This window comes from Oratosquilla oratoria, chromosome 23 (assembly GCF_046742065.1).
Source record: "Oratosquilla oratoria isolate Oo_2021 chromosome 23, ASM4674206v1, whole genome shotgun sequence".
NCBI classification, from domain to species: domain Eukaryota; kingdom Metazoa; phylum Arthropoda; class Malacostraca; order Stomatopoda; family Squillidae; genus Oratosquilla; species Oratosquilla oratoria.
Window position 1 is genome coordinate 39,196,677 of NC_134799.1, and position 20,936 is coordinate 39,217,612.

General features: G+C 36.9%; 1 protein-coding gene across 2 annotated transcripts in view; it reads left to right on the top strand.

The window, feature by feature from the left end:
- The window catches only part of LOC143038086 (CBY1-interacting BAR domain-containing protein 1-B-like), a 77,051-nt gene extending 63,712 nt beyond the window's left edge, over window positions 1-13,339 (top strand). For both annotated transcript variants that reach the window (XM_076207020.1, XM_076207019.1), the window contains one exon: window positions 13,269-13,339. In XM_076207020.1, coding sequence (XP_076063135.1) covers window position 13,269 — 1 coding nt within the window. In that variant the 3' untranslated portion in view covers window positions 13,270-13,339. The remainder of the gene's footprint in view (window positions 1-13,268) is intronic.
- Window positions 13,340-20,936: the final 7,597 nt, after the last annotated feature.

Consider the following 20,936-nt stretch of genomic DNA (forward strand, 5'->3'; position numbering starts at 1 on the left):
GGAACACCGCTTGCCACCATTTATGTAGTAGGGGTGTTACATATGGGGCAGTGCAAGTAGGTTCTTCGGTAGGTGTTGCTTGAGTGGCTTGGTTGAGGATGACGGTTTTAGTCAGGTAGTCTCTTTGGGTTGGTGTAGGAACACCACTGCCGCCATTCATGTAGCCCTTTTTGCATGGGCATACATATGGGGCAGATATTCTAAGGATGGGTTTCTTGAAACGGGGGCAATGTTCCTTCAGTTTATTTTCAGGTACACAGGGGACATTCCTAATAAAAGTAAAGGCATAAGAGGGTCTAGGGATGGAATGGGTGGGAATGGTTTTATGCCTTTTTCTTTTTGGCTACCTCCCTTGTAAGGGGGAAAAAGCCTTGGTATATGTATGTATGTACTGGAGTACTGGCAGCAGCCTGTCATTAGGGAAGAAGGATGATGGAACTACAAATATTTTGTAAATAAGCTTTCCAAAGACAGAAAAAGCAGCCAGAGCTCTACTTCACATTTGACAGACCCAAGTAGTGTTCATAGTTCTGGAATCCTGTTACTTCCGCAGCTTGAGCAAGTGTTGGCTCAGGACCATTTTGAGCCCAAACTTTTGTATGATAAAACAGAAAGTGTTTGCAATCATACCCTAGGTAGACTACCCAAGGCAGTATCTCCCAAATCCCATACACACAATAAAAGAAGAATTTCCTGTCAGAATAATGATTGTTCCAAGAAGTTTCAAGAAGATAATGAGAAAGTGAGTACTTCTGTATAGGGCAAGACTTCAGAAATCATGGTGTCTAATGCAAGGGAGGTAATGAAAGTAACACCAAAAGGTAATGTAGGGTCATGTCCTGTTCTGCATGAGATTGGTGAGATGATATTGCAATACCACAGCACTGTAGATAGGAACCTCTTCAGACCAGCCAGTGTGTTCATTCCAAAGGTGTATACAGGTAATGATGCTTCAGAGGAACAATTGCTAGGAGATAATGTAATTATGGATAGCTATATGGCCCTCAGAAGTTTGTTATTGCTTGAAGATCACCATAATTAATTTTTAGAGATCCTTGAGACCTGGCCCTTTGTGATAACTTTGATATTGCCTCTCTCTTGTGTGGTATCACCCTTCATGAATGGCTTTATTGTTTAACAGTAGTTCTTTTAGCCTTTATAATACTACAAGAAAAAAACTAATACAGGTGAAAGATGTACAGTACTTTTGTACAATAATAAAGTAATGGCTTCACATTTGACAAAGTACTATTTTGATAACAGGTCTGACAGAAGCTGTTGAATTTGTAAGTAATATTTTGTTTAGATATATATATTTTATTTAGAAAATGAATAGCATTTTTGTTGTTAAAATTAATAATTATTATGTCCCATTTAGGGTAATTCTTTAAGTTAAAGGTTGATGAAATGGTTTTGTGAAAACACAGATCTTGTATAATGAATCCTCAACATAACAACTTTGGACACCCAGTACCAAAAAGAATATTAAGAAACTAGAAAGATTACAAAGAGCGACAACAAAACTAGCACCGAGACTCGCCGAACTAACATATGAGCAAAGACTATCCAAATTGAACCTACCAACTCTGGAACAAAGAAAAGAAAGAGGAGATTTGCTAACTATCTACAGAATAATGAAAGGAATGGAAGTTTTAGACAGGAACGACCTATTAATGTGGGACAACGGTAAAACAAGAGGACACGGAAAAAAATTGAAAAAGGATAGTTATAGAAAAAACTTGAAAAGGAACAGTTTCCCACACAGAGCGATAAATACATGGAACAAATTAGACAACAAAACAGTATGTGCTAACACTATACAAGATTTTAAGATAAAACTTGATACGGAGAGATACAAAGACGGGTCACCACGAGCATAGCTCCCCTCCCGTATATTACAACTAGGTAAATACAACTAGGTAAATATACATGGTGCTTTTTTACCTGATATTGTTTATATTTCATCCTTTTCACAAGGCAAAAAAACTGAAAATAGTATCTGTTAACCACTTCACTCCAGGGCACATCGCACGTCTGGCAGCATTAGCTGCCCGACATGTGATGTTGCGTCATAATAATCGCATTATAAAAAATAAAGTCAATGCTCAATCGTTCGTTCTCTTTCACCCGTGAATTTTGTTAACCATAGAAAATATGAAGAAGCCAGTTTAGAGAGAATGGAGGTTACGTAGGTACAACTACAATAAATATAATCAAGACGCCGACATCGGCATCATCGCGTACCCACTTGCTCCTCATGACGCCTACGTAGGCGTCACCGTATGGAAGTGGTTAACATTGCATTTATATAAATTAGAATTACTTTTTGTTTCCCCTGTGGTGGGGGGAAAGAATACTGCCACCAAGTCTTCCCACTTGAATTGAAAGAGGCAACAAAAACGGGATGGGGATTAGGACTAGGCATCCTTCTCCCTAAGGTTTGGGTCTTTTAATGTGCGTGGATGTGGTACATACATACATATACCAAGGCTTTTTCCCCCTTACAAGGGAGGTAGCCAAAAAGGAAAAGGCATAAAATCATTCCCACCCATTCCATCCCTGAATACACTCCACACCCCTCCACCCTCCCTCTCATCTTAGCACCTCCTGGATGACGGGTCATCCCTGCACCTTGTCCACTGCCCTGGGTCAGAAGCAGTGTTGCAAGACACAGCACATCCACAGCAAGGCTGCTTCATTAAATCGGCGACCCCCCATGCATAAAGGAGAAGACGGGGAGAAATCCCTTCGGGCTGTGTCAAAATTTGCTCACACATACTACCACACCCCCCATCCCCCTGCCCCCTCCACCTCATGCATCACAACATCATCCATATACAACCATTCTCCATTCACCCCTGTCTTCTGTCCTCTCCCGTCCTTCCTCAACAGACATCCCCCTCTTCCCCAAAGCCCCTTTCACCCCATCCATCCACCTCATCCTAGGACGTCCCTTCATGTTCACTTCCTCCACATCTGATGTGGTACAGATGAGATTAAATGGGAAGAGATAGGCAGCATATTTGTGAGAAGAAAGATGGATGTGTTGGCATTGAGTGAAACTAAGTTGAGAGGGAAGGGCGAGTTTGAGTTTGGGAGTGTAGTTGAGAGGCTCTCAAGAGTGAAGAGAGGACAAGGGAGAGGAGTGGCTATAGTAGTAAGTGAAGAGATAGGTAAGCATGTAGTGGAGTGGAAGGAGGTTTCTTCAAGATTAATGTGGATGAAGGTGAAACTGGGAAAGGAGATGTGGGTTTTTGTAAGTGCATATGGGCCGGGTAGTGAGAAGAGTGTAGAGGAAAGGGAGGCTTTTAGATGGATTTAAATGAATGCATAGAGTGATTAGGGAGAAATGTATATGTAGTGGTATTGGGAGACCTTAGTGCTAGGGTAGGAAATGAACCAACAGACGCAGTGGTTGGGAAGTGTGGAGTTCCAGGAAAAAATTGTAGTGGAGAGTTGATGGTGATGTGTCTAGAGAGTTGATGATGGCAAATACAGTGTTTAAGAAGGAAGTCAAGCGTAAGTTCACATGGGAGAGGGTGGTGGATGGAAGGGTGGTAGATAGAGTGTTAATGGACTATATAGTGGTAATCATGAGTATAGTAGGAAGAGTTAAGGATGTACATGTTCTAAGGGGAGAGAGTGGTGGAATATCAGATCATTTTTTGGTGGAAGGTAAGTTGAGAGTGGAGGATAGATGGAGAAAGAGGAAAAGGACAAAAGGTAGGGAGGTACTTAGAGTGGACTGTTTAAATGAGAAAGAAAAAGGAGGAGTAAAAGAAGAAGCTGAGAAAGTTGCATACAGTACTGTATGTTTGGCAGTCCAGTATTATTCCCTCTGGCATTAAAGGGCTGGTTATCATTATTTGGAAGGAGAAAGGGGACCAGCAGGACTGCAAAAATTACCATAGTATTACATTCCTCAGTGTGCTGGGCAATGTGACTGCTCATCTGTTGTTGACATGGGATTACTCACATCTGAAAAGTGGCTAATGAAATTCAACACAAGTAAATGTAAGGTAAAAATAGATAAAAATAAGAATAGGTAAATAATATTAAATAATAAATAAATAATACATAGATAAAAATAACAATAAGTACAATTACAAGTTATTTGGAAAGTTATTAACAAAAGTGGATTGTGAGATGGATCTTGGCATAATTATCAGTGATGATCCCAAATCATCTAAGCATTATATTTCTGCCTCAGAGAAGATGAATAAGATTCTAGGACTGATTGCATGATCTTTTGATTTTAAAAGTCCATCTGTCTAACAAGCTATATAAATTGTTAATTCATCCACATTTGGAATATGCTGTACCTGTATGATCACCAAATCTCATTAAAGACATTGACACATTGAAAGAAGTACAAAGGCAAGCCACAAAACTGATTCCAAATATCAGAAACAAGTCATACAAAAATTTACTAAAATATATGAATCTATTTTCCCTGAAAAAAAGCATAGGTTTGGATGATTTGATACAAGTCTTTAATATTTTATAGGGAATCAACATCAAAATTGTACCTTTATTTCAGACAAGAAATAAAGGTCTCAAACTGTCAGGAAGTAGATTTAATTTGGATGTGGATAGAAACAACTTCACCAACTCTGTAGTAAATGGAATAAACTTCTGGCAGAGATAGTGCAATGTAGTAGAGCTCAAAGTTTTAAGATTCATTTAGATAAGCACCTAAGAAATATGCTGTAATGCCTGCCATTTTTTTTTTTTATTATTTAATTGATTATCTATTTCTTTTTTATCAATGTATTATTTATTATAAAATTATTTTTTGTTTAATTATCATCTGTTTGGGAAGAGGGGAATGTCTGTTGAGGAAGGACAGGAGAGGACAAAACATAGGGGTGAATGGAGAATGGTTGTGTATGGATGATGCTGTGATGCATGAAAGGGAGTGGGCTGAGGGAGTATGTGTGAAAAATAATTTGACACAGCCCAAAGGGATTTCTCTCTGTCTTCTCTTTTTCTCCATGAGGGGATGGAAAGGGGGGTTGCCAATTAAATGAAGCTCCCTTGCTCTGGATGTGCTGTGTCTTGCGATACTGCTTCTGACCCAGGGCAGTGGGTGAGATGCAGGAGGAGCCAAGATAAGAGGGAGGGAGAGGTGTGAATGGGAGTGGAGTATGTGGGGATGGAATGCGTGGGAGTGGATTTATGCCTTTGGTTTTTGGCTATCTCCCTTGTAAGGGGGAAAATCCTTTGGTATGAATATGTATGTGTTATCTATTGATTTATTTTATTCATTTGTCTATTTATTTGTTTATTTTTTCCACATCCGACCTAGTTATGGACCAATAGGTCTCCTGTTGGCATGCTCTTCCTTTGTAATCCTTTGTAAAGTGGATAGTACTTTCCCCCTGGGGGTGGAAGAATTTTTTTATTTGTGAAATACATCTTAGTGATGTGTGTATGGGGGGGGGGGGTGTCTTTGTGATGTGTGTATGGGGGGGGGGTTGACTAGGAATCCACCTGGAAGTCAAAGGGGCATTGGCCTGGAAAAGCTTTGGAACCTTTGTGCTAAAGTTTCAAGAGACTTCAACAGTCTGGGTTCATGCCCAGTAAGTCAACAACTGATCAGATTCTAGTATTTAGTTTACTTGTGGAGTCCCAAAGTGAGTTCCAATAAGGGATGCATGTAACCCATGTTGATCTCAAGAAGGTGTTTGACCTGGTACAGTATAGGGTACTCTAGGATCTTCTGTGGGTCCATGTGATTTCTACAAGACTTACTGATCTGATGTTTGACCAATACTCTGGGACAGAGTGCTGTGAAGCATTAATTCAGGAGTGAGGTACAACACCTGTCCGGGTGCAGAGTTATTTATCATTGTCACTATAGAGTATTCCTTGGCAACACTAAGGACACTGGCCTTGTATTTGCCAGTAATGCAATACTTCTTGCAGAGTTGCTAGGTCCTGGTTGCAGCTCTGAAATCACTACACAGTGAGGCAAGGCTACTGGGTCTCCAGGTCTCCTGGATCAAGACCTAAGTCTAGGCATTTGGGTGCTTACTGGATGACATAGTTTGGTATGTCCATATATTTGGCAAGGACATTGAGGTCTTAGAAAAAGGGCCATGTCAGGAAGTTTGAAGGATTGACATAATCCATGGTGTTATGAACTCGCTCAACCAGTGTATATGGCATAATTGATATTTATGCAGACCCAAAATACAAATCTTAAAAGTTGCTTGAGTATTTGTCTTGCTATATGGCTGTAAAACATGGACATTGAATAATGATCTGAAGAGGCATCTTGATGTCTTCAGTATCAGGTTCCTTCAGTCATAAGATGTCACTGTCATGACTCTGAATCAAACCAATGACTGTTCTGTGAGCCGGTCAAAGCCTTACCAACATAATTCTTGAACATTATCTGGATATATGGGCATGTGAGATGCTTCCCTAATAATGACCCCACTCATAAAAGACAACCCTTGGTGGAGATGAAAGGAACATCCACTGAACTCATGGTGAGGATAGGTCAATTAATTTTGTTGAGAGCTGTTATGCCTGAGGGCTTGCTTGGGATGACTGGGAATTAACAGTGGTATGTGACTGACATAATGTGCCCCCCCATTAGTGTATGTTCCCATTGGGTATTGATGCTAACATATAACTTTTCTCAGCCAAAAAAATCTTGGTCTACTTTTGCTAGACTAGAAGCAGCCAAATTGTACCTTTGGCATAATTTTATTGAATATTAATTGTGGCTAAATTTTAAAGGCAAACTTTATTTCTAGTGTGATTTGATACTGTGATTAACATTTCTTACGTAGCTATTGTTGAATAAAGCCCTCATAATCTTAGGAGATAATGGTAGCATCATTGTCTGGATATACAATTTTTAACAAAATTGAAGCATAACATAATTGATAACTGATGTTTATATACAACACATACACATCAATGGAAAATGCTATGTTATGAAAGGTTTGTCATATATACATGATTGTTTTACAGCACCTGAAGCTATAGACATTTATATAATCTGAATGAACACCAATGCTTCATTTCAGTGTTATTCAAACACTATAATCGAGTATGTTAGGGCTATATGTTATATTTGGACTAAGTTGTCAAAGTAAATGTAATGAAAGGTGATGGGTAATCAGCTTAAAGTTTAATTAGAGTAGAACCCTACTGTGGTTTCACTGGAAATAAAAAGCAGTCACAACAACCAATTGATGACATGATCAAAACAATACAAAGCCTTCACAGTACAAAATCTAATCCTAACAAAGACTCCTGAATACTACACATTATAAACAAGAGAACACATGACATTATCTAATTAACTACCAACATATCACATCCCTTCCTCCTAGAAGGAAAGTGATAAATTCAATCTATCAGCGGGGTGTGGAGTATGTAGTGGATGGAATGGATGGGAGTGGTTTCTATGCCTTGTCTTTTGGGTACCTCCCATGTAAGGGAGAAGAAAGTCTTTGGTATATGTATGTATCAGCTGGTTTTACCATTCTGCAAGATCTCAATTTTACTGGTTCTGGCAGAGGTGTCAACAGAATTTAAATCTTCAGAGGGTGGAATTTCAGCACAAACCTCTTAATTATCCAAGTGACTACCAGACTTATGGTTTATTCCAACTTCTGAATCAGTTACAGAATTTTCATCAGGAATACAGGTAAACGTCGACTTACGATGGCATTAGGTTTCGATAGAGCCATCGTAAGACGATCTCATCGTAAGTCGATCCCCACTCTGTTCCGTGGTCACTGTACCTAGCCTACCTGTATATTAACCACCAGAGATACTGAATATAGCCTATTAAACATGTACAGTAGTTTATTTAATTATTTTTATCCTTTTTACCATATTCAAACACTATAATATGTATTTTCAGTACGGAACTTAAATCTCGCGGGCAGCAGCCAATGCCAGCCGTACGACGTGACGTAATAATACTCGCATCATAAAATATAGTCACCGCTTATATCGATCGTTCTCTCTTTCACCCGCGAATTTTGAAAACCACAGAGAATGGGATTTAGGGCACATTTGAGAGAATGTAAAAACACAGGGGCGACTACAATAAATATAATCAAGACGCCGATATGGCACCGTCACGAATCCACTTGCTCCTTATGACGCCTACGTGTGCGGCACCGTATGGAAGGGGTTAAATTATCATATCGTCGTCGTCGTCGTCGTCATCGTAAAGTCGAACAATCGTAAGTCGCGGCCATCGTAAGTCGACGTTTACCTGTACTAGAACCCTGAGACTTGACATATTTGACAATTTTTAAGTAAAATACACTTCTAAATAAGGTGTAAATCTTGGCATTAATTGATCAGCATGCCTTTTCCAAATTACTTTACCAAATTTTTTCAATCCTTGAAGTACACATGGGAGAGGGTGGTGGATGGAAGGGTGGTAGAGCATTAATGGACTATATAGTGGTAACCAGGGGTATAGTAGGAAGAGTTAACATGTCTACACTACCACCGTTTCAAAATAGTGTGATAAGATGAAAACATGAAAGATGCAAAGAAATAGTAAGAATTTAAAACACCTCTTAATGTGATAATTGGCAAGTGACCTATGAGATAACACAAGGCAAATGAATTGCACTTTTTTCTTTCTCAATTTATTTGTATAATTCTCTACAAGGATATTGAGCTATTGCGTCTTTACATATTGACAAAATACAACAGTCCATAAACTCTCCATTCCTAACTACTGTATATTTATATACACACAGCATGTGTTGTTATCATAAGCATTAGCGAGAATTATTATCACCGTACAGGGCTTACGTGAAATAAAAATATATGCCTTTTTTTTAATATGTAACTGGTGATCAGTGTCTAAAACAATGTCTTAGTAACATTATACTTAGAAAAGAAAACAAAAATATAAAATAGTACACAAAAATATTGACAAAAATGTAAATAAAATGGGACGTAAATAGTCCGAATAAAATTCACTACCCAATGCTATGTTGTATGAAATATTAATACTTCCAACAATGTTTATATAATAATAGAGACAAACTATATATATATTCCCCAAAAATCTCACCTATAGACATCGCCAACTGTAGATGCACTAAAATATATTAATCTAACACCAGCTACTAAACCTCTACATAACATGAATAACAAAAACTCAGCAAGACATCAACATTATTCTATTCGAGTGCAATGGTTTCCATGACAATTTTCTTGCATCAAAGTCATATGATTATCTAATATCTACAATAACACCCAGATTTATTTCATATTCTGAACAGATGGGATTCATGACCCGTTTCTTTAATACAGATCAACCTTAAAAAATAAATTACAAAACCATGTGACTGTTTTTATATTAAAGAAATAATTTCAGTTTGCATGTGAAGGTGTGTTCACCAAAGAACAAAAGTGCATATCTGCATAAACACATACACATACACAGAGAAAAATACAGGATCCCTGAACACAATTAGGCACATATACTGTACACAAAAGCAAAAGGGGAAAAGGATCTGGGAGTCTTAATTGTTGATGATCATTTGCAGGGAAAACATATAAACAATGAGGGAGAGACATGACCTGCTAATAAATATGATAGTGGCATTTCTTAAACAGAAGATATGGGGCCAGTCTGGTGTCTATTGCTGGTTACCTGGGAGCCATGGGTCTTCAGCAAGAGAGACCTGGGACAATGGATTGATTGGTATTTGTAATCCAGTAAACAGTATTACAGTTTGGTAAATACATACACACATTTGAGAATAGGTATGTTAATAGGAAACCACAATTCTGATATCACAATCACCACACTCTAACTGCAGTTGCAACCTCAATGCATTAAAGAGTAAACAATGTCAACATGCGGCCTTTTTCGAAAGATTTTATTGTTAGAGGACGATGTCCCTAGGGCCAAGATAGACATTCAATGTATTGGCAGTTATTCCAACATTCAATTGAAGCATTAGTTGGAGTGTCGAAGACTAAAAAGTGAAAACAAATCCGAAACAAGGTGGAAAGGTACGCTCTTTGCCATGGTCACCTCTGTTAGCCTCACTGATTAGACAAGAAGCCACACCCAATATTTTACAGTTATTGAAGAACCGTCGCTGCTTATGGAGCATCAAGAGCAAGGGACATAAGGGCGAGCCTTGATGATATGAGGAAAGATTTACTCTGAACCTTGACATTAAAAATAAGGGTTAAATTAAGTACAGTTGTGATTTTCCATGCAGCCCCCGTCAAAAATTAACCCATGACAAAATCCCAGTGGACAAAATCCCAATCCCTTACATGGACTTCATCAGTGACTCCTATCATGGCATCTGCAAGGATCTGGTTGGTCTTCCTTAATTTGGTTATATAGTTTGGCTACTGCAACACATATTTGGTCTTGATCATGGTTGTGCTTTTGATACCGTTCCCCATGACTAGTAATTGGTTGAACAATCAAAAACAGAGAGTTGTTCTAAATGGCAAAAATTCTAGATGGAAATTTTTTATGAGTGGAGTTCAAGGAGCCCAAAGACTCAGAGCCACTTGCAGCACTTCAGACTGATAGAGAGTGGGCTACCACAGGTGGTGACAATCCGAAACAGTTTCTGATTCATGACAGCGGCAGCAACAGTGGTAACAACCAGATCATCATCTTCACCTCTGAAGCAGAACTTTGTTTGGTTTCAAGAAGCAGGCAGTGGCAGATAGATGGTAACTGTGCCATGGCACCAAACATCTTTAGACAAGTTTATGTCATTCAGGTCCCACTCAGAAACTCTGCAGTATCCTATACGTATGCACTTCTTCCAGGGAAAACCGAGTCCATCTATGAAGAGATGCTTCAAGCTGTGATCACCCAATGTGAGCAAGCAACAATCAAGGCTGTAAGCAATGTGTTTGGGGAACACATGCCAGTTCAAGGTTGCTTCTATGGTCTAACACAAAGTATATTACGCAAGATCCAAGATCTGATGAGGCCATCAAGAAGTTCTGTGGTATGCTGGTGGACTTGCTTTACTGCCCCTAGATGATGATGTTGCTGCTGGTATGGGTTACCCCAAGAACACACCTGAAGGACTGGAGGACCTTGTCACATACTTTGATTCAACCTATGTCTCAGGAATGTTCCAGGCGTGTTCAGCAACCAGCTGCAAATCCAAATGACCCATTGCCACCTATCCGTCTATGTTGCCGTCCTCCCCCCCCCCACACACACACGCACACCAGTGTGGAATGTCTTTGAGTCCACCATCAACTGAGGAGACCGAAGAACCAACAACATCTGTGAGGGCTGGAATAACTCCTTCCGTGCACTCATTGTTCCTAAACACCCAAGCATTTGGACTATCATTGAAACTTTCCGACAGGATGATGCACTTGCTACCAACTTTGCTACAAGACCAGATTGGAGAACGACCTCATAAGAGATGCTGCCGAGCATAGAAGACTTTTGAAGAGTGTCTTGTTAACTTCTGTGCAGACCATCAGTCAGAATCTAAGAGAGTGGAGGAATCCCTGCAGTGTGTTGGTGCTTGCATTAGATTAAAAAAAAGGTGTACATGTCTGTGATAAAGTGTAACATAAAATAGAATGTAACACTCTTGTATATTGTTTGTATATTGTTGATTGTGAACAATAAAATTTATTATATATGAGACTGGGTTTTTGTCCACTTCTAAGAGGCTGTTTTTTGTCCACTGGCGTTCTATCCATCGATATTTTGTTTACTGGGATTCTGTCTGTGCACCATCAAAAATACATACATATACCAAAGGCTTTTCCCCCCTTACACGGGAGGTAGCCAAAAAACAAAGGCATAGAAACCACTCCCATCCATTCCATCCTCTACATATTCCACTCCCCTGTACCCTCTTCCCTCCCTCTTATCTTGGCACCCCCTGGATGATGGGTCATCCCTGCATCTTGTCCACTGCCCTAGGTCAGAAGCAGTGCCACAAGACACAGCACATCCACATAAATGCACTAAAAAAAAAATTTCAATTGCATCTGACGTTACCATTAATTTGCAGTACTTGTGGGATTCAAAATACTCATATTTATAGGAGTTATCCAATGATATAGATAAAAAAATGTATCTGTGAAACAGGCAAACAACTTTATAACTACCAATTTTTCCTTGATAAAAATAGGCCAGTACAAATAATTTTAGGGACCTACAGACAACAGATTTTCCTGCTTTCCCTACTTCCAGCATTGGCAAACACTTTTACAAGTTTATAGATTAGGTATGGTTATGCTATTCTACAGCTCAGCCCCCTGAAAAAATAAATAAAATCACTACTGACATTACTATTATTTTACGGTACCTATTTATGGGGTTCAAAATACTCAGAATGATAGAAGCTACCCAATTATATAGAGAAAAATTGCATCTGTGAGACTGGCATTCTTTTCTCATGCCCATTCAAATGTGGACACTTAGTTTTGAACACTACAAGCAGATCTGCATGAGGCACAGTGTGGACTCGGATTAAGCCTCTGGGGCTCTGTAGTTGACAACGAATGAAGCACATTTACATTTGAATTGGACAACATTGTACAGTTTCAGTGCTTGGTGGATTAACCTGCTATGTCTAGCAGGATTGGGCATGGGTATTAATAGGACCGGATTCACCTACAAAGTGTTTGTCTTTTCATGTTCTCTGTGGTAAAATTCTCCCACATGCTTGAACCCATCACTGACATTTTTAAGTACCACCCTTCATATGCAATCTATCCATATAACAAGTCACTATGGCATAATCCATAGTAGCAGTGTTGAGTGGGTGCCATTTTGAAAAGTCAAATTAAGTCTGATCCCATCAAAAGAGCCGATAAATGTGGAAATGTTTCTCAAGAAAATTAATAATCTGCTGAGGCATACATTTGTTTATCCACAAGAGATTTTCCCACACAGTAATATGCGACGTCATAGTAATGTTTGTTTCTATTTTTAGCAACTGTGTGGATTGCTATTGGAGAGTAGGAGACAGGACCCAATGATTGTTATATTCCTGTATACTTTGGTTATGTAAATACATACACACAGAGAGGTCTGATGGTACTTGGAACTTAGGTGATATAACCCAAGCTCAAACAATACATAAATTCAAATCTATATATGATTATTGCAGATCAAGGATTTAGATTAAGCAGGAACTGTAAATCAATTTGAGGCTAGGTATGATGAAAAATTCTCCTACTTCTATAAATTGGTGCATCAAAAAAGTCCCAAATTAATACAACACATACAACAGTATAAAGTTTCTTTCCAGAGATCTATGAGAGGACCTGAGGACTGTTGTTAGCTACTATTGGACTGAGGGTTACTAGTCAGTGAAACTTGAGGTAACTACTGTATTATTATTTATTTCTTGCTGTATTCATCTTATCTCTTCAATACATAATTTGTTCCACCTTTCTCTGGTTCTGTTTGGGAAACTGATTGTTATTTATTTATTTTCATTTCTTTTATTTAGCTTTCTGGAGTCCTAACTTGTGCCCTGTCATTAATTCCACAGATGGTTTACAAATTCTGTATTCAACTAATTGTAATATATAGGAACAGAGCACTCTATCATAGTTTTCAATTTACTTATGATTTTAGTTTAGGCTATATAATTTTCTAAGCTATTTCAGGTCAAACATCTGAATGGAAAACTGTTTATTGATATGATTTAGATATGTGGTCTTTTTTTCAATTTGTTCCTATGACCTCATGACTCTCCTGTCCCAAAACAAAAGGTCTAATTCTTTTAATGATTTGAATGCTACTGTCAAATAACTTCTCTCTCTTGTTTCTTTCAATGATGGTAGGTCCAATGGTTAGGTCTCAATACATTTTATCTATAAAGTTGGGAATGAACTTGGTTGCTGCTCTGTTCACATTGTTCAGAGACCACACCACAATTGTGTGTATTTTTTCTTCCAGGGTTCAGGACTTGAACCAGGCACATGAGGCACCTGGTCCATCCCCCTAGTCCACAGCACTGTGTGTGTATACATATTTACCTAGTTGTAGTATACAGGATAAGAGCTATGCTTGTAGGTTCCTGCTCTGTGTTTCCAATGGTCAGTGATGTGTATGTGTGTTTACTTAATTGTAGTATACAGGAAACGAGCAATGCTCATTGGATCCCATCTCCTATTTTCTAATTTTTCATCATACCTAGTCCATGTCTCTCCCACCACCCTGCTGATGTCTGTCAGGTGGTTGTCTTTTATCAACACTCCCAAGTATCTTCTCTTTTGCTTTTGTAATGTGTTCGCTTCCCAAAGAATAATTTGAGGATGGCTTTTTGCCGCTATTGCCCGTTTCCAGTACTTTGCATTTTTTGGTATTAAACTTCATTTCCCATTCTTGGCTCCATGGAAAAGTAGTATCTAAATCTTTTTGCAATATTCTACCATCCTCCTCATGTTTTACTCCTCTCATGATTTTTGCATCATCTGCAAACATGTTGGCAAAACTTGTTGTTCCATCATGTCATTAACATAGACAAGAATCATTACCGGTGTAATCACTGAACCTTGTGGAACTCTGCTTATTACTGCTCTCTTATTACTGTCCTCATATATCTTTCCTTCAAAAAGTCTTTAATCCATTCTAATAGTTTTCTCTGTGCATGTATACATGTTTATAAATGCAAATATGCATATTTATATGAAAAAGTCTCCTAATTCTAACTGATGTATTAATGGAAGGTTATTCATCAAATCAAAGATATAAATGAAATAAAGGAAGAATCCCTCGAAGTACCATGACAAGTAATGAAAGCTTGTATGGGGAATGAAATAAGTATATTTTTTTAAAGAAAATAGAAGAGAGTTTACAACATAAATGAATAATATTTTACTTCATTCCTTCCCTAAATATGAAATCATATATATGTAATGAAGAACAATATAATTATTCATTTGTTTCTACAACAATATTATACAATGAAGAGATTCTCTAGATAGAGATGCAATTTGTTAATTACTGTCATCTCTTATATTTCATTATTGTATTTCTCACTAAATATACCTCATCATACACATATTCTTTGTATCTGACTAATAACAATGATGTGCAACAACCACAAATTAGTTCATTTAAACAAATTTGCTTTAATTACATGTAAATTGACATAAAGAGAATATGCAATTGAGACCAATTAGTAACTTTTCAGTGTGAATAGATAAAGAAAAATATCAATGAGATTCCTCCTTTTTCAATATGTTAGGGATCTTTACTAACTAATGTGTTTTCTATTTACTCAGAATGTGAGAAATAGCACAATGAAGATGAGAGCTTTCAGCACATGAAAAAGCACATGAAAAAATCTAGTATTGTTTTTACAAAATACCAAATACACTGATATTCAAATAAAAAAAGAACCCAGTACTATAATCATGTTATACAGTGAGTATCTGATGAACAGGATATTCAAATATTACACAGAATTAGTTAAAAATGCCAAGTGTGAAAAAATATCATCACCTTATTTATGAAATATTACATATATACAAAATCAAATGTTTGTAACTGTTCTTCTCTATGTGTTTACCAGGTGGTAATATTGTCAATGAAGTGCAATAATTATCTGCAGTGATTGAATGAATGTGTACAGGAGGCAATAATGTAAGCAAGAAAGTGCTCATAGTCCGTGTCTGTTGCTGGCCTTTTGCAGACCAGAAGTACTGTTGTATACAAGTCTAATAAACTGTCTTTCTCTGAGCACAAGTTTAAAGGTATTATTGTCTAAGTCAAGGCTCTTTGGATTTGTAATGATCAAGATATGGATATTGCTGTAGTTAAGTGGTGTTATGAGATGTCTCTTCTCATCAATTGTGCTCCATATCATAATAATGAGCTGTGGGAGAAAATTTTGTTCAGTACTTTTTCACATGCCTGTAATCCTTACTAATTTATCTTCATCAACTATGGTGGTATTTCTGATCAGACTTTTCAATTAATGCACAACCTGTAACTCCATTTCTGTGCTAGTGTCCTCCATAAATAAACATGGTTACATGAACTAAGCCTCTTATTGTGCACCATAAGTAGTTAAATATCTTGGGCACAGGACTTGACATTTTGTATAGTAGTTTCCCCTTATATGTACAATGAGTATGAATGAAACTTATTTTTTCATCTTATTTCAATGAGGTTTAGCTGACACTTCACACAGAATGACTTGGTACACTTTCCAACTACCTCTTCATTCTATAGTGATGTTATTACACCTAATTTGTACAGTTTAAATTATCTAGATATCCTTATTTTGTGTTAATTTAGATTTGGTAAAAATTCAGCAGATTCAATAGTCAGAAAATTATAAGTTTATATGGCACTGTCAATACATCATAGTTATCTGGATTGTTTAGAATGGTAACTTTTACTTTGTTACAGACTAAAACCTATCCATTACCTTGATGAAAGAGACCTTGGCTTCTTGAGTATCAAATTTCATTCAGTAATTCATCATTACTTAGGTATTGTTTACATATTACAATAATTAAAAAAAATCTATTGGCCATTAATGTTATGTTTAACCTGCAAAATATGCCAGAATGTTTTGATACTCATTTAATTAACCTATTCATCCCATTTGGGATTTTGGCTGCATAAGTTTTATACTTCAATATTTCTGGAACTTAGTGACCCCCTATTGACTGGAGTCAAACAGTATTCTTGTATAACTGGAGGCTAATCTCCATTCAAACAAGAATCTTGATCATTTTTATCTTTTAATATTCCTCCTTTCAACTATTCTCCTTAACTCTCTCCTTTAGCATATCTTTGGCACAGTACTGTCTTCAAGGGTAAAAGTGCTGGTTATTGGCAATGAAATACAATTATACTTTTCACTGCCTTTTACTGAGCTTGACTGACACAACAGTCAAACATTTCTTCTTAGAGGTATCTAAAGGAGGGCTTGGTTATCATTGCTGATTTCCATGGGGCCACAGGTTTTACAGTCACAGAACTTTAAGATAACAGTTGACGGACTGACTTTAGAAGCTAGATAATGACATTATTCTTTTTGTGAACTACTGGGATAATATTGATCCATAAAACTAATAACAACATATCAAGATTTCAGGTAAAATTTTGTTCTTTTCTTATATAGGGGAGATGATTAGTCATTTAAAAACCTTGTATTTCAAAGTTCTTAGAGGTAATTTAGTAATGGCTATCATTACTCTTTACTGGCAGTATTTTTGTGTGTCATAGTATGTCAAGTGCATTAATGAGTGGCACTGTTGTACAAAAAGCAAATTGTGTGATAAATGTTTGTGTTGCTAAGCTGGAAAGGACTATTGCATTTATGATGATTACACATGAGTAAAAGTGGATGTGCAACTGTAGAATATCAACACTCACAGATACCGGACACACACCAAATAACTACGACACTTACACTGTATGACTACTGCATCACTCCTACCCAGTAAATTAATGCACATCTTTTTCTGAATCATTACACAAGCACTGCAGCACTGATACTATGTAGCTGTATTCACTGTGTAGATTATTGTACAGCTACTGTACAAGAATTGTTGAAACATTGCATCTGATAGTTACAGTAGAGCCTTTGGTTTACCAGCAGTACAAAGCACCTTGGGTGTTGACGACAGAGCACAAACTAATGAACACTGGTAGGTGTTTATGCTGCCAAATGCTACATGATGAGTTGGGCTAGAAGATGGTGCAAAGATGGAAGATAGCAGTGAGAAAGCTGGTACACTTGATCAGATATAACAGGACTGGTCCAGATGAGCCATTAAAGAGAAGCTTTGGTATTGAGGGCAACACTGGACTACATACTTGGCCCACTGCAAGTATAGTAACAACTGAGGAAATGCTGTAGGTGCTTTGACTGTGCAGAGAAAATAACCTCGGTCCCTGTTCATAAAAAGTTGCTCACTGCTAAGAATTTTTTTTATCATAAAATAACTTTGAAATTTAATAGACCCACAAAGCAAAGATTGAGAGAATATGAGCAAATTGGTGAATCCATGTGGCTGCACCACAGAAAATCTTTATATTTAGCATGTCAGTAATAGCTCTAAAGTTACAGCCCAGATATATGTAACTTTAATAAATTTACTCACTACAAATTTGAACGAGGCATGATTATATAAGGACTGGATCATATTTTATGTTCTTTTCAAAACATAATCACCATTACCAGGCAGCCATAGAAAGAATGATTTACAGAGAGAAATGGACACAAGATTGACAAACACAGACAGGCATGAAGTGAGTTAGCTGTCACCTGTGGTGAAATTCTGAATAATAATGAAAATTACACAGGAAATAGTGTCCTTTTAGTTGAAACCAAAACAAAACCTGTCATGGAGTTATGAAATGATAGTTGAAATAATCACAAAAGTAAAGGAGGAAAAGGATTCAGGAATCTTAATAGGATATTAAATTTTGCCAGAAAATCATATAAACAGCATAATGGGAGAAACATATGAACTGTTAATGAACATAATAGGAATTTCATTATACTGAACAGTGAGCATAATTATTGAAAACACTTAGAATCTGGTGGAATGGAAATTCTATCTTTCTATGGATGAAACAAAGGAATTGTCTTTTCCTGTCTTTGAGTGTCAGTTTGATGTGGCCTGGCTTTATTTGCATTGCTATGGAATAAAAAGTTGTTAAAATTATTGGAATGGGGTGGAATAGATCATACAATGACATATTAATGCCAACAAAGAAATGTACATGTAAATACAAGGCTCATATTTCAGCTCTCTTTAGGAGACCAAACTGGAGTTTTCATTTGTTTTGGAGTAATAAATATGGATTTGTATAATCTATGCACCAATTTCTTCACAGGTGCTAAGATATTTCATAATTTGGTCAACATGACATTTGTTTGAATTGTTAAGTATGATATATTAGAAGACTAATATTATGATTCTTTAAAGTTATAAGTGATTTTGTCTAAGTAATTTGGGTTGTAACGGTTTAAAGGAGCTTGAACTAGCACACAATATGTGGTGAATCATATATAAATTGACTAATACAAATTCACAATGTGAGAGGTCATGTGTAGAAATTATTACATTTAAAAGACTTATACTCTAAACTTGGGTTACATCATCTTGAATTTCATGAGACTGTTTTCATGATTAAAAGCCATAGAGTATTCCAAATATTAGTACTGTACTCATTTGCAGAAAATATGACCATGGTCCTCCACAATGTGTATGCAGTCAAATAATACACATACATCACATGGCTGCAATGCACAACCTATCCCTGCCATAGAAAAGAAACTGGTGTGATTTATCACATATTAGACAAGCTATCACTAAAAGCCATTCTCTGAAGCAGCTCATGATATGCTGAGTATCTTAGAGGCATGAAGACACTTTTTCAGTGAATATGCTTCTTTATATGGAGTTATACTACTTTGGAAAAAAATGAACTGTATACAGAAATGTGAACATGAAGGTGAATCACATGGAAATATATTCTGATGCTTCCATGAAGATATGATTTGAGCCTTCATTTTCATATATTTGGTATTTTTTTTAGAAGTGCACACCTACTTAATATAGCTTTAGAAAATTAAATATTAATTTTGTAAATTATAATACATCAATGTAATCAATATTTTTCTTGGTGGAAATAAATAACAAAAAGCATTGCTAAAAGCTATGCACAAATGAATGAAGTTGCATTGACTCCTTTAGAGGCCATCTTTGTTTTGATAGATTTGGAGATCGAAGATGATGACCCTGATGACCTCTACAATTACAGGTACCACATTATTAAATACAGGTTAGGTAGGTAGGTTAGAATAGATGAACTTATTATTAAAATAAACACCATGTGCGGATGGAACCTTTATTAGTACGATGTTTCACAAGTTATAGCTTTTTCATGTACTTGAAAAGGCTGTCACAAATAAAGCATCATACTAATAAAGGCTTCCTAACATGGTGTTTATTTTGATAGACTTGTCGGCAACTGCCACTTTCATACAAATTTATTATACTTTAATTTCTTCAACTTCCAAATCTACCAAAACAAATATGGAGTCTCAAGCAATCAAAGTGGCTATGTTTATTTGTGTATAGCTTTTAGCAACTTATTCTGTTATTAATTTTTTATTCCTATATTGCATATCTGTGCATTTCTAAAAATTTACCATATATTTTGATGACAAGAATGAGGACAATGACGTGAAATAAAATTTTCAAATGTGGACTGGAAATGGACTTTATGGAGAAATTTGTAAAGCTATCAAATAAAAAAGGGACCAATGATGGCCACCTGAGTGTGGTGGTCCTGTGGGACAGACACTGGAGAGAATCCCCTTCCTGCCATTAGTCTTCAAATCCCATTAATGCCCTCTTCTCCATCAAGGGGTGTAGCTGTGAGTGGCTGGCACTTGGTTTTCAGACTAGGCTCAAGAACTCTATGTATCTATCAATGTCTACCAATTTCCCATAATTTTTTCCACATATAGAGAACTGAAGACTAGCAACTCCCCTCTTCTCACTCTACTAGCCAGTGACATAGAAACAGCCCCACATTTATACAACAGAGAAAGCAGTCAAAATTTTCTTCCAGGAGAGATCTATGGAAAGGCCTGAGGATTGTTGCCAGCTACTATGGAGCCAAGGGTTGGTGAAACTCAAGAAAAATTATTAATGATAAATGAAATTATGATTCAAAACAAAATAAAACAACAAACTGTGACTCTGGAGTGAAGTTAAGGCTTAAATTACTAATTCGGAATGATATTTTGAAAAATGGAGATGGAAGGCAACCTTGAAATCCATAAATCTATTAAACCTTTCTATTGCATTATCTTTTGGATATACAAGACTATCAATGTTTAAACAAAACCATACCAAACCATATCTCATGTGTAAAGACTGTCATATATCTTAATCACTGTTATCATGAAATCCCATCAAAAATACAT